At 36.8% G+C, this 14,388-nt stretch overlaps 3 protein-coding genes and 1 long non-coding RNA gene across 5 annotated transcripts; 1 reads left to right on the top strand and 3 right to left on the bottom strand.

The window, feature by feature from the left end:
• The first annotated feature begins 318 nt into the window (after window positions 1-318).
• Window positions 319-4,638, top strand: LOC110420371 (uncharacterized). 2 transcript variants are annotated; one of them, XR_002445533.1, is made up of 4 exons: window positions 319-1,214; window positions 1,289-1,924; window positions 2,313-4,181; window positions 4,266-4,638. It is a non-coding gene; the product is annotated as an uncharacterized LOC110420371 (long non-coding RNA). The 2 variants fall into 2 exon arrangements; XR_002445532.1 differs by having other exon boundaries at window positions 1,289-4,181.
• Window positions 4,639-4,693: 55 nt separating this feature from the next.
• Window positions 4,694-6,331, bottom strand: LOC149526919 (putative UDP-glucosyl transferase 73B6). The gene is made up of 2 exons (XM_089784287.1): window positions 5,668-6,331; window positions 4,694-5,038 (listed from the first exon to the last, which is right to left on the bottom strand). The coding sequence occupies exons 1-2, from the start codon at window positions 5,827-5,829 to the stop codon at window positions 4,694-4,696; spliced, it is 507 nt and encodes a 168-aa protein (XP_089640413.1). The 5' UTR covers window positions 5,830-6,331.
• An 11-nt stretch (window positions 6,332-6,342) lies between these two features.
• On the bottom strand, window positions 6,343-9,986 carry LOC110420326 (Pentatricopeptide repeat (PPR-like) superfamily protein). Its single transcript, XM_021433600.2, is given in 3 exon segments — window positions 6,343-7,741; window positions 7,829-8,115; window positions 8,117-9,986. Coding segments are annotated over 2 exon segments (1,866 nt in total). The 5' UTR covers window positions 9,953-9,986; the 3' UTR covers window positions 6,343-7,741; window positions 7,829-8,085.
• Window positions 9,987-10,652: 666 nt separating this feature from the next.
• On the bottom strand, window positions 10,653-14,138 carry SIGF (RNApolymerase sigma-subunit F). The gene is made up of 8 exons (XM_021433683.1): window positions 13,863-14,138; window positions 13,196-13,353; window positions 12,928-13,049; window positions 12,610-12,807; window positions 12,256-12,529; window positions 11,795-12,166; window positions 11,312-11,512; window positions 10,653-11,120 (listed from the first exon to the last, which is right to left on the bottom strand). Exons 1-8 carry the CDS (start codon window positions 13,954-13,956, stop codon window positions 10,833-10,835), a joined length of 1,707 nt encoding a protein of 568 aa, XP_021289358.1. The 5' UTR covers window positions 13,957-14,138; the 3' UTR covers window positions 10,653-10,832.
• Between the last annotated feature and the right edge of the window lie 250 nt (window positions 14,139-14,388).

Here is a 14,388-nt window from a genome sequence, read left to right as displayed (position 1 = left end):
TATATATATATATATATATAATATGATGATTATGATTGAATTAATCCAAGAGGGCTAAAAGGCTGTTTAACTCCATTGAAAGCAAATGACAAGTTGTGTTCAAGTGGTGGAGAATAAAGGCATATTAATCCAACAGGCCGTTATCAAGAAATTTGTAATGAGTATACGGTAATTATTAATTATCAATAATTATTGTTGTTTTATGGTAATAGCTTTGTTGACACGGCAAGTTTCTATTGGGACACGACATGAAGCATTGCATACATATGATATGTCCTCTCCACTGTTCAGGGTCCAATAATATTGGTCTAGGTTCACTTCACGCTCTCTCTTTCTCTCTCCTTCACACGCACACAGAAGAAGCTATAGCTAGCTTCAACCCTGATACTCAATTTTCGTGATCAAAACCAGTCTAGTGTTATTCTTTCCTTTGTTCCTTTCATTATGCTTTGCTTTGTCTTTGCTCTTTCTACTTCACAACAGCCTGTGTTCTCTGGTCTTTCCTTTTCTCTTCTTTTGAATCTTAATAGGTTTTCAAATAGCAACATTGAGTCTTTTTTCAGATTTATAGATATATGGTAGAGTCAGATCTATATGTCTAAATTTCATGTGGCACTTCATGAATTGTAATTGGCAGCATTGAAATATAGTCTGCATTTTAAGTAAGTATTTTTCTTTTGTTTTTTCTTGAATTTAATCATTTTGGTTGATTAAATTAGGGTTTTCTCTTAGGGTACGTTCTTAATATTCCTCTAGACTAAGATCTAATCCATGGAGCTTTATATTTATACTAGTTATCTCTATCTCAACTTTGCCTGGTGCATGGTGTTTTTACATAAGGAATTGGTATTTCCAATCTATAGAAACAAGTTTTAATTAATCTGGCTACAGCTAGTTGATAAAATTTAATCTATAGATTCTTCTTTTGGTTAATTTTTGTGCACAAATCGAGAGGCAGTCGTTGTTTGCAAATGTGGCATCATCAAGATTCACATGCAACGTACATATATATATGTATATATATATTATATGGTTTTGGCCTGAGAATCCTGATGATGCTGCATTGGCAATGAATGGCTAGATGGAGAACTTTGATCGGCTTCTTCTCCTTTCCATCCCAACATGGTGGTTTCTCTCCCAATATTACCAATAAATTCAAAGGGTATCTATTGGCGGTATATATACCACTTGGATCTAAATCTAATCCTTCCTAGGTATGTTTCTTTCTTTTGCTTGTTGATTCAGGATTTATGTTCTTTTCAAGTGAGTATATAAATTTGAATGGCAGATGGACGAGTTGAAGCTTGGCATCATGAAGATGGGATTGAAATCTCACTGGCCTTGGAGTTAGAAACATCTAAGCCTGTAATTATCAGGAATAATAAAGTGAGAAGACTTTGCTCTCACTCACTCTACATATCTGTAACTTACTGCATAATATAATGGTTAATTATTTGATTCAAGTTTTTTGCATTCGGCCGATACTGATGTAGCTAGATATATATATATATATATATATCAATCATAATCCTTTCTTCTTATAAGCATCAAAACAAAGTGATGATAATCTTAAATTCCCAGGTATTAACCCCATACCTTACTTTTGAAGGTTCATGATTTTCTAATTGGTTTATATCAAGATTTTTATGAACAAATGAGTTTTTCTGTTTCTAGAAACCTTTTTCATTGTAATTATGCATGCCATCAATGTCGTCCTTGGTACTATCTCCCCATTCATCATCCACTGAGATCAGTGGGGCAACCTTTCTGATCTGATCTGATCTCTCTGCTGCGCTGCAAAAATTTTAATTGATGGTCCTCTCTGTTCATCTGTCAATCATGCTGTTCATTGGCACCTTCCTAGAGTTGCTTCCGTGGTTTACAGCTGATTGCACATTCCAACCGTTAATTGCTGCTACTCCAGGTGAGATGCCCTTAATTTGCCATCCAAATCTTCAAGACTTGTTTAAGATTGCTTCTGCAGTAGCAGTACTAGTATTAGTATAAGTACACCAACTTTGAAGCACTAAACATGGAATAATATTCATTTGCTTAACAAATATTTCTTATAATTCAAATATGTTTCCACTACATGTTGACATAAATTATGTTTACTTTTTGTAAACTCTAGTAGCCAAATCCTGACTTATGATGGAAGGATGAAATATATCTATATAATAATTACATACATCATTTTTTTTTCTCACTTTTTGGGTATTCTTTACCATCTACTCTCATTATACTTAACTATGTGCACACATGTCTTCTCCTATGTTATTATCTACTCTCATCGACTCCTATATACACACTAGGCGTCTCATGGCAGCTCCCCAAGGATAGTGATCTCAAATTCAATGTTGACAGCTCTACTAAAGATAAACGAAGGCTGACCGATTGTGGTGGTGTCCTTAGGAATTCCGACGGATTTGTTGTTGGGGTTTTCTTCGGCCTGCTTGGTTGCCAAGAGTCTAACTTTGCTAAGCTTATGGCCATCCTTTATGCTTTGAGCTTTGTTGCCTCATCTCCTTATAACGGGTCTAACTTGATCATCGAATTTGACTTAAAGATTACTCTCTCATGGATTAATAATGAATCACAGCAACCTTGAAATTTTTGACATGTCTTAAATGAAATTGACGTTTTCCTACACTCACTTGGTCATGTGACTCTCTCACACATTCTAAGGGAAGGTAATATCTTAGCAAATTCCTTAGCCAAGTATGGGGTTGACAGGAATTTTACTTTTTCTGCTTGGTGGTGATGACTATTGCAATCTGCTTTTAAGTATGTTCTCTTCACATAATTTGCTCCTTTTCATTTATTGTATGTTTGTTTTTGCTTTGATGCTATCACAATACAGAGGATAGGGGGCATCCCTTCATCTTTGATCAAATTTTTTTCTGTCTTAGTTTGCTCTACTTGTTTTCTGTTTCATGATGTGGAGACCTTTTTTGATAAGAGTCATCTTGTTTTAGTCCGTTTAACAGACAACGCCACTGTTTCTCTCTCTGAGTAGCAGTTGCTACCTTTTATAATCATATTCATTATCAATAAAATCTTTGATTGATTGAGAAAAAAAAATTCCCAACATTGATTATATATCACAATTAATGATATCTCCCCTTCCATATATTACTATTTTTTGGGCCAATATATATGGACCTTTAATTTCCAATATGTAGAGAGAGGATATTTAAAGTGAAAGGGGACTATTTTATTAATCAACGTCATATGTCTGATTCATATATTACTATCTTCTGCTTCCTTAACTAAGGAACAAATCCAAACGGGATTTGGGTTCTACTTCTTACATACATAGACAGAAAGAACAAAGCAGTATATGTGTTCATGTAGTACCTAGTTTTTCTGATTCATATATATGGTTCCTCCTTTAATCCTACCCTTAAAATTATTTCATGCATTCTATATGTATTTTAAAGTCTTATTGTGTTTTCTGTTTTCTTCTTCGACATGTTATTGGTTTGGACTGCCAAACATAAAGAGTTCAACATTTAAACCTGAATTGTTATAGTCTTTCAACCCTAAATATTTCTTTTCTTTTCCACTTCTTGTGGGCAGTCCCTCAACTTATAGACGATTTGCTGATAAAGTGAGTGTAATATTTGTATGGCTAGTAATTTTGACTTTACCTATGTCAAATAGAATTAATGCTATGATCAAAGAGCAACAAGATGGGGTTTTAAAGGGTATTTTACACCTTTTAAAAATGCAGACTGATTGAAATGAGCTTAATCCTTTGTTCATTTCTGCATGGAATTTTTAGATACATGTTCTCTATCTCTGATGAGAAGGCCTTGTGATTTTGTAATGGTTGCTGTCTTTGTGCTCATTAAGATCATGATTCCAGTGTCTGCAACTATATATATTATTCTTGATTTTAAGTAAAGACTGAACCATTTTAAGGATTTGATTTATCCAGGAAACTATATCTGGTGCAAATAAGAAATCAATTATTGCATGATCTGCTCACCTAACAATGTTGTGTACTTTTTGACATGTTATGATATCTAACAATTAATGTCTCTGCCAACATTTGCCTGGAGAACCAAAACTGATCAGTACTATTTTCATTCTCTAACTTGTCTCAGGAAATGGGTAATAATGACTTTCCATTCTAAAAATGCTGCATTTCCGAAATTTCAGAAGGTCATGAACTTCAGGTTAAATTTGAACCTGGTTGATTTTTTATTTAGAAGGTAAAAATTGTTCTCAGAAGAGAAGAAACTTATAATGCTAGGTGACAGGTGGCGCTTACTTCAAAACTTCAGAGGAACATAGATGCTTAATATCTATGGAGAAAAAGAAAAAAGACTTCGAAATGAGAAATACTTTTGATAATGACAAGAGATGCCTTCTACTGTTCTACATCCACGAAGCCTGTTGTTAAGTCACAATCAATGGGTAGGTTGGAGACCTCTCTTCCACGTCTGACTTGTTCATGTAGAATCTGACATGTTCATCTAGTTGAAATTCTCAAAAAGCTTTGATTGCAACCACTTTTTGTCGACAAGAAAACAGCTTCTTACATAATGTAATAAAGGTCTCATTGGTTGGGACACAGAGAATATTTGACACTCGATTTATATTTGATGCAAGAAATATGAGTAACCATATCTTTGCTATTTTCTCATATCAATCTAGCTTGAGAAAGATTACTATATATGTTTTATAATTACGTCGAAGAAAAATTAAAAACAAGAATAATGAGTGGCACACCTGAACTCGCCGATTCCAACACTGAGTTCCACCCACAGTGAGTCATGAATATTCCACCAACTGCTGGGTGGTTCAATATAAGAATCTCAGGAGTCCAACCATTTACAATAAGGCCTCTATCTTTTAACTTTTTATTCAAAGATGTGACCTTTATCATCGTTGATAACCCAAATGAAAGAAACCTTGAAGCTGCAAGGCCAAAAGCTATCTCCAAAAGCTGTGGCTCAGCAAACTCACATAAACTCCCAAAGCAAACATAAAGTACAGAATTAGGTTCTTTCGAGTCGAGCCATAAGAGACACTAGGTCTTTATCTGTGGAAGCTTTGTTTCCTCTCTCTGTTATTCAAGATCCATTGTATTGAAGAATGAAACTGGGTATATTCGTTTTCCATTTATTTTCTCCTAGTGTTTGATTTATTCTGGTTCAATCTCATGGAAGGTGTTAGCCACAGTAGCGTATGTGTTTCGCCCAGCTTTTGTGAACTTACCATAAAAATCATTTAACCCCAAGTTGCCAAAGAACCGGTCTGGCATGCGAGACTTGGTGAATAAACAGGGTCAGGTAAACGAGGTACTAGAAACTAGAAAGGACTCGGTCTCTGAGTTCACACTTAGCTTTTGCTTACTCTGGCTAGCTGCAATCGTTAAGCAAAGAGAGATTCAAGCAGCATGTCCCATGGAAAACTAGACGTGGGATACCGTAATTTTGGGCAATCTCAGCCGTCCACGGGATATTTTGGTCAGATATGATGGCATCAGGTTTGTATTGAGAGATAAGGTCATCGGCCTGAAGCTGCAGCGTCATGATTGCTCTGCTGAAATTGTACGAAAGGTATCTTGATGAAAGTGAGTCAAGGGTCCCACTAGTTTCAAGTAGGTCTACGGCGGAGAAATGCAAATATAATGTCTGGAGGTTGATATGGAGGTTACCAGATTGATGGTCTCGGTTGAGGAATGTTTGGAAGCGGGAGATATATGTTTCGTGGGGTGGTGATTACGGTGGCCTTGGAGCTATGGGTGGCAACGAGTCTGGCCATGTCGATCATGGGGATAAGGTGACCTGGTGACATGAAGGGAAAAGAAGAAGACATGGAGCTGGGATGGTTATGCCGCGCATTTTTTTGTGAAGACCGTAGAGAGTTTTGCTTAAACTTAGAAGAGGTGCATATAATCAGAAAATGTAAAGACACTGGATACTTGATGATCTGCAGTTTTGTGAGAAAGGTCGTAGATCTAACCAAGATCACTGGCCAATAAGGAAAGGCCAGATCTTTGGCTCTTTGATGTGCCGTTCAGTTAAATCTTTGAATAGACCCCAGATAAGCTTTTGCTGCAAATTTACGAAATACTTTGATAAGCAAGTCCGACTGTTAAAGTATAATTTGACTAACTTGTGGTCATATTATTATTATTCAATTATTCTACACTCTTGTATATAGCTCTATATGTATGAACTGCAAAATGCTCCGAATTTCAGCGTAAGATACACTTTTTATATGAGTTAGATCACAGACCAGAAACAGATACCTCTGTACAATTTCACCAGCTGGTCTGTTCCTTGAAACATCAACATGGCTACAAGAGCTAAGATGCTGACGCTGAATCAATTCCCAAATGTCTTAAGACTTCTGGAACTGCGATGAAGCTAGTCCGCTGCGAAACTATACCAAATTAACAATTCTTACCAGAACCAAAATGATTGCAGAAAGCAGCCTTGACTGCCATACATCAGCTTAGGAACAGAATTAACCTCACACAGATGCCTTAAGTACGTTTAATAACTACTCAATGTGGTTTAATTGAATATAGGTTTTCTGAGGACTGACCACAAACAAAAACCACTGATTCTGATAGTACTGCATCAAGTTTTTACACGTCACAAAGACAGAAATAGCAGCAGCGGTAATAACTAGTTATATATATGCTAACATAAGGCCCTTCAGGGAAATTATCCGGAAAAAAAAAAGGACCTTCATTGAAATACATGTACACTAGGAGCTCCAGGACAAAATTTCATACACATTTGCAATATGCAGGTTGAGTAAGACCAACGAAGCAAGTCTAAAATGCCAATTTTTGTTAGACAAAGTTATAGATAAGTTCATCAGCTTGCCTTTTAGAGTACACCCTTAGGAGGCATCCCATTCCTTCTGTGGTTCCAGGGTCATTCATCTCATGATCCCTCCTGTCTGTCATACCTAATCACAGATGAGCAACTGACAGTTCCTATCCTTTAGAATCTTTTGAAAGCTTAGACATTTCCTGAAACAGATATATAATACTTATTCACCAAAGTTAGTACAGCATCCTCAACATCCTCTGCAACTTCCTTCCGTGAGTGATTTGCAGTCATCATCATTTTGTCTGTCGTATCAGGTGGCAATACAAAAAATATCATAAGCAAGGTCTTCACTGCAGTTTCAAAAAGATAAAAGGATCTTCTATCTTGATTCACACATGAGAATGGAGCTACCTAAGGTTCTCCATTAGACTATTACACGGCTCAAGTTCAATTCCTCTGTATAAAGACTTTGGTTATTCAGGCACCCCAACTTACACCTTGCTGCCTAGAAGGAGGGTGTAGAAGTGAAGAGGCTAAAACAGACAAACATACTTGGGAATAGCTTCATCTATAGTGTAGCAGTTTCCACTATCGAACCATCTACACATAATTAGTGCCTGAGAACGGGGTGAATCTTGTTTATGGGTAAGCAATTACAACCATGAGAAATTCATAATAAAATTTGGTGTTTCTGTTTCTCTCAGATCCTCCTCATCTACTGAACTTACTTCTCTCAGCAAGCAAACACTCTTCAGCAAAAACATCAAGTCTAATGCAATCCAAGCTGCATATAATTTAGTCACATAAACGATAGAGGTCAATAAGGACACAAACTTGCATGGATTCCAAAGCCATATAATTTGATTGCCCACTGTTAACAAGTACTTCCCAGGTGCAGCATCCATGGCAGCAGGATGTGATGACCAACATCCCAATGAAGCCTGCAGCAGAACCCAAAGACTGACAATACTAGCCACCTTAACAAGTTTCTAAAATGAAAATCCCACATGCATTTGTTTTGAACTAACCTCAAGTTCCGCTGTGCTTGCTTTCAAACTATACTGGGCAACATGATTTGGCAAGTATATCCGTTCACACGCATTTTTCTTCAACAAGAATGGTCTTTGGTTAAAGTCCTGGCATCCGGATGGTAATATACGTCATCCAGAAGATAGGTTGAGATTTTGTTAGCACCAAGCTGCATATTGTGACGTCTAAACTACATACCACTAGAAAAAGAACAGCAAGGTCAAGGACCGTCCAATCACCACAATTGAAGCAAACATTAAGTGCAATCAGAACTATTGGCCCCTGACTGTATGAAGGCTACCCACAAGTGAGCTATAAACTCTTTGATCAGGCATATGGCCCACATTGATCATCTCATTGTACAATCTAAAAGCTTCATCTGATCTGCCTTCCTTAGACAACCCTGAAATAATTGCTGTATAGGTGACTACATTTGGAACTAGACCCCTCTGATGCATTTCATTAAACAGTCTCATTGCCTCATCTACCTTTCCAAAGATACATTCACCATGCACAAGTGATGTGTATGTGTATACGTCTGGAATTCTCCCCTTGGCTTCCATCTCATCCCTTAGCTTATAAGCATCCTTCAGTTTCCCCTTCTTGGTATATCCATCAATGAGAGCATTGTGTGTAATGGTATCAGGCCTCTCTCCCCTTGTCTCCATCTGTTGAAATAGCCTCTTTGCCTCGACAAAGTTCCCTTCTTTGCAGTGAATATCAATCAAAGTAGTGAAGTTGACGGCGTTAGGAGTAACTCCCTTTTCTACCATCATGAACAACCATCTCTTTGCGTCCTCATGTCGTTTCAATTTACTCATCCCACTAGCGATTGTGTTGTAAGTAAACACATCAGGCTGCAACCCTTTCTTCTCCATCGCAGCCAGTAGACTCAAAGCATCATCCATCATCCCCTTTCTGCAATACCCATGTAGAAGTGTATTAAATACCACCTGATTTACATCAATCCCTTGACTTTGCATATCATTTACCATCATCTGAGCTGCCTCCATCTGATCAGTCTTGCAGAGACCATCAATTAAAGCGCCATAAACATGTGCATTCGGAACAAGGCCTTTCTCAGTCAAGTCATCAAACAACGAAACAGCCCTCTTAATATTCCCTCTTCTACAGTGCCAACTAATCATAGAAGTGTAAAGATGAACATCCATTTCCACCCTTCTCTCACGCATTTCATCAAACAGCTTCTCAACATCTTCATGCTTACCAACAATTCCTAAATACTCAATCAAAATAGTATATGTGGCTGCATTATACTCCACATTCTCCTTCTCCATCAACCTCAAAACCTCAGTAACAACCCCAAAATCCTTCCTTTTAATGTATGCATTTAAAATTGTATTATAAGTAATAACATTAGCTTTAACCCCTTTATTAACCATTTCATTCATCAACTCTCTACCTTTCTCAACTTCCCCTCTATTACACAGTCCATCAATCGCAATTGTCATAGAATAAACACTGACTTCCACACCAGACTCAACCATTCTTCTAAAAACCCCCAAAATTGAATCACCTTTATCACACTTCTTCAATGCGATCAAATACATAATGCAAGACCTTTCATCAATCTTAAAACCCATTTTCTCCATGTAGCCGAAAACCCCATTTGCCTCTTCAAACATTTTGTTATCTACACAAACTCTAAAATACAAGTCACAAAACTTTTCAAGAAAGTTTGAGTCGTTACACTCGAAACCAACTAGAGAAATCATTTCCTCAACTGGGTATCTAAGATTATCATCAAAGATGATAAACTTCAATACTTCTTTTATTTCTTTGAATTTTCCAGCTTTGTACAGTCTTAGAATGATGGTTATATGCGTTTTAAGACTGGGTTTTTGGGAAGTAAGAGAAAGGTTTGTTTTTAAAAAGTTGAAGAAGAGGGTACAAGAATGAAGAGGGAGATTTGGGTTTGAGAGAACGAGGCTGGTTACGTTTGAGTCGAGATTAGAGAGCAGAGATGGGTTGGTTTTAAAGGGTTTAATGCCGGATTTTATGAGGATTGTACTGATTTTTGCTGCTGTTTTTTGGTTTGTTAGTGAAGTTCGGTTACTGGAGACGGCTTCCTTCAATATTTGGGAGAGTTTTTCAGTTGACATCGCTATTCAATGATAGGAATTTACATGAGCTTGTTTTGAGATCTACTCCTGTTTGATTTCTCCCTCCCTAGAGCTCTTTATGTTCTTGACGGGAGCTCTGTCCGCCCCCTTTCAGTCCTCCAACCGACGTCGTTTCCTCTCCATTTTTTTGTTTTATAAAAGTCAGATTATACCATTAGTTTTTTCATTCTATAAAAAGGGTAAATTTAATCTTTATATAATAATTTATAAAAATAGAATTATATACTTTTCAAAATAGACAATATCTTTTCAATAGATTAAAAAAATTTATTATTTATATTAATATGGATGTGTTATTTTCTAATTAATATGATATTGAATATGATGAGATTACAATATGAATATAAAATTATCCAATATGAGCCAATGATTTTAAACAGAAATGAAAAACAAACAAATCAAAAAAATAAATAGGTTTTTAGAATTTAAAGAAAGAGTGTTGTCGAAAGAGAAAAATTAAATTTATGTGCCTCATAATTTAAAACAGTAAAAATATATTATAAAACAAATAAAAATAACACATCATGTTTAATAAATCATCATATTCAATACCACATTAATAAGAAAATACAATGTTCGTACATAATTTAACTTTTTTTTGAACTATCACTTTTTTACTTGAATTTTTTAAATTTAGGAATTTGGTTTAAAACTCAGCTATTTATACGTAAGACTACACTACAGGGATACAATTTATTTTATTAACAAAAAAACATCATTGTCAGATTACAATGTGGAAGCATTTTAAGCGGTTGAAGGCTTTAGGCCATACCCTTCAGCTGCCATAAGCTTAACGGATTTCACTCTTGCCCTTGGATGAACCGATGAATCTAAAGAGAATATGTCTGTGTTTCAATATCTAAACAAGCAAATCTACATATGCACCAAGTCCATGTTTGTTGAGGCATTGCTTGAGCTTGTATAACGCCCGGCTCTCTAGCTGCCTCACCCTTTCCTTAGATAATCCGAACATGTTTCCTATCTCAGACAGAGAATTCTCCTTGCTTTCTTCAATACCAAACCTTAGCCTGATTATCCTCCTTTCTTTCGGGCTGAGAACACTTAGAAGGTTGCGCACATGCTGCCTCATCAGTTGCTTTGCCACACTAACATCTGGGATCTCAATACCAGTATCTGGCGTTACCTCCTGTGACCACGACAAGAACCAAGAATTAGTATAGGATGGCCGGGTTTAAAGCTACATATTTAGGAAATTCTTTAAAATTTGTAAATGAGTGGCATCCTTGTTGCACCACAATTTCCCTGTATTTGGTCAAATTCACATTTTTAATCAATAAATCCTACCACATGGGAATCAAGGTAAAATGAAAGCATTACCTGAAAGGTGGTATCCTGGTCCGCCCACACAGATTGTTGCATAGAAAGTGGCATCCTTGTTGTGAATAGCAACTTATCCAACTTCTCAACTGTAATTCCAACATGTCTTGCTAGTTCTTCTTTGGAAGGACAATGATTTCCTTCTCGAATGTATGATTTTTTTGCATCCAATACTTTGCTCAAAAGGGTATGCACACTCTCCTGAGAACAATATATAGGTTCTTCACTTGTATAATATATCTCAATAATATAATAAAAATGTGTCTGACTAAAACATATATGATAAACTTATAAGATTTCCAGCTACTTTAAGAGATATGGTCCTCTCCAACATTATCATGTTGGTAAAGAACTAGAATGCAATGGGACAGACTGCATATTTTCAAACATAACGTGGCTCCATGTGTAGGTGGCATACATGCCAGCAAGCATAAACTTCATTTTTGAAATTAGAAATTAGAAAGAGATGAAAATTATAAGTACCGGCAAACGAATGGTTCTGGAATGTTGCATTATGGACTTCCTAATTGTTTGCCTTATCCACCAATAGGCATAGGTGGCAAATCGGCATCCAACTTGTGGTTTGAACCTCTCAACACTTTTCATAAGACCCATACTTCCCTCCTGCAGCAGATCCTGAAGGCTAAGACCACGGCCCTGATATTGTTTAGCAATGTGAACCACCATGCGCAAATTCGCATAGATCAATTTATCCCGACTGCTGTTTCCAGAGTGGAGTTCTGCCTGCAAGGCTGAACAACTAAGACCTGTGGCTTCAGCCCATTCAACCAAGGTTGGTTCACGCCCGAACTGAGATTGAAGCTTACTCTTCACCTTCTCTAATCTCATCAAATCCTGTAGGTGTTACAAGCACCATGAATAAGGCATTTAACAAACAAAAAATTCCTTATTTCCATGCTTTAAGGCAGGATTGAAAAAGGTACCTGTACTTGATTACTCAATTCAGACTCTTCTTTAGCAGTCAAGAGTTGTTTTGTCTCAGGACCCCACAAGAACAATCGAAGGGAATCATTAGGATCAAAGCCTTTACTCAACTTTCTTCTTACATCCGTCCTTCGTGAACTGTAGGTCTCACGAATTGTAACTTTAGGTTGCACCCTCCTTCGTTTAGACTGTCTCTCTAAACGTCTGGTTGACCTAACAGTAACTACTTCCTCCTCCTCAACTGGCAAAGTAGACGAATTAGCAGACCCCAAACTGCAATAGCATTAGATATCAGTCCTCAACGGATTAACCTAGAATATGAATAAAACTAGGAAGACAATATAGAAACTAACCTATTAGAAAGTGAATCATCAAGATCTAATTTGAGGTCCTCAGCCAATGATGCAGCTTGTTTAGATGCTGACAAAGCCTTCTTAGCAAGGGCAACTATATTACTTGGTTCAACATCCATAATCTCCTTGGTATCAGTTGCAACAAACTGCATATTCGAAGTAGATAATGGATTCTCCTCTGATTCCAAAAGTGACAATCTGAGATTGAAAAAAACAATTAAAGCAGTACATGAGGCTGGAATTCAGGGGGAAAGAGATTACAGTCACAGGGATATTTCATGCCGGAAGAAATCAATAGATGAGATTTAGTTCATTTACAATTGCGTTAAATCAGGCCACTGGAGCAATTTCTTTTCAAATCCCAACTCGCCAAAGTTGTAGGAGGCCTTCTCTTCATTAAGTGATGGCCCATTCTCAATCTGCTGTTTGTCTGTTGCTCCCTGTAATCAAGTAAATAATGATATCTAAGTAAGGAGTTTCCAAACAAATATTGAGAAAAGATATTAACAAAATGACCACAAAAAGAACATAAAAGGTAAGTCTGCGTTTCTGTATATGTTCTGCATAGATAAAACAACAATCTCACCGGGTATGCTTTATCTTCCTTAAAGAAGTGCAAGACAGGCAGAGGTCTATAGTCATCACGCTGCTCTTGTAAAAGAACTGATGTAGGAAAATGCCTAGCTACAGAAGTAATCGAAATAGAAGTTGCTGAAGGAGCTGCTTGCTCATGAAACATCAAAACTGCATAATTGATACATATATTGTCATTCATAACTTAAATATCATTATTTGTAAGAACTTGAGAGCAAAACACATACATTCATGCATAACCACATATAGACAGTTTTCTATCTATCTATATCTCCATAAACATACATAATTTAATCAAAAACCCGGAAGTTATATAAATACAACAACTACACCATATATCAGAAAATATAAAAGAGTTTAATTTATGCATTTAACTTAAAAGCAAATTGACCAATGAAGTAACAGTAAGTTTCAGTTCTACCATACCATATGCATAATTCCCATTTTTAAGACCAACAATCATTGCGACATATCCTTAAAGAACAAAAATGCTTCCAAAAAAAAAACCCCCAAGGAAGTTAATCTAACAAACAGAACATCGAACACTCTAGCCACACAACAAGTAGACTATCGGAGTAATTCTAAACTGGGTATTAAACTAATGATTACAAACAACAAAAGTAAAAAAAACTGTCCCCGATACTAGAAATAAATGTTACCTGAAGAAGATGGTGTTGAAAAGACAGAACTTTTGAGTTGGGTTCTTGTCGAAAAAGTAGGAGGAGCAGAAAGCAAATTCCTTGCAGCTTCCATTGACGGAAATGTAACTATTGTTTTGCTCTACAACGTAATCTTACACATTATTAGGTTCGTTCTTCTGGGTATGTGTGTGTTTGCTTGGTTGCTTTATAGAGAATGTGCGTTCAAAAGCTAGAGCTTTAAGCTTCGCAGTCTGTAGATAAAGAAGAAGAAGCTGAGCACCGCCCTGCTGAGAAAAATCCATTCCACGCCTCAAATTTGGTAATCCAACATTCAAATGGATGAGGTTGGGCCTTATTCGGCCTGGGGCCTGTACAGATAATCGTCCAAAAGAGGTTTCCTTGGGCCCATGTGAATTCAGATACCGCTGATAAAGCCCAAGTTGGACACCGCTTAACCACTGATTCGGGTTGGGCTTTGTGGGTGTTGCGAAACTGTATGGTGGGGCCCATTTTTGTTGTTTGAAAAGATCGAGATTTGAGAGAG

This window comes from Theobroma umbraticum, unplaced genomic scaffold (genome assembly GCF_002168275.2).
Source record: "Theobroma umbraticum cultivar Fairchild unplaced genomic scaffold, ASM216827v3 scaffold_86.0, whole genome shotgun sequence".
Classification (NCBI taxonomy): Eukaryota; Viridiplantae; Streptophyta; class Magnoliopsida; order Malvales; family Malvaceae; genus Theobroma; species Theobroma umbraticum.
Note: the sequence above shows the minus strand (reverse complement) of the source record. Positions and strands in the feature narration are given on the sequence as shown.

Coding starts and splice junctions, on each gene's coding strand:
- LOC149526919 (XM_089784287.1), bottom strand. CDS start 5,829: ATGTCTTCTTCTTTTCCCTTCATGTCACCAGGTCACCTTATCCCCATG. Junction 5,039..5,667: donor AACCGAGACCATCAATCTGG/TAACCTCCATAT, acceptor ATAAAGACCTAG/TGTCTCTTATGGCTCGACTC.
- SIGF (XM_021433683.1), bottom strand. CDS start 13,956: ATGGAAGCTGCAAGGAATTTGCTTTCTGCTCCTCCTACTTTTTCGACA. Junction 12,808..12,927: donor TGGCCTGATTTAACGCAATT/GTAAATGAACTA, acceptor TTTCAATCTCAG/ATTGTCACTTTTGGAATCAG. Junction 12,530..12,609: donor GATGATTCACTTTCTAATAG/GTTAGTTTCTAT, acceptor ATGCTATTGCAG/TTTGGGGTCTGCTAATTCGT.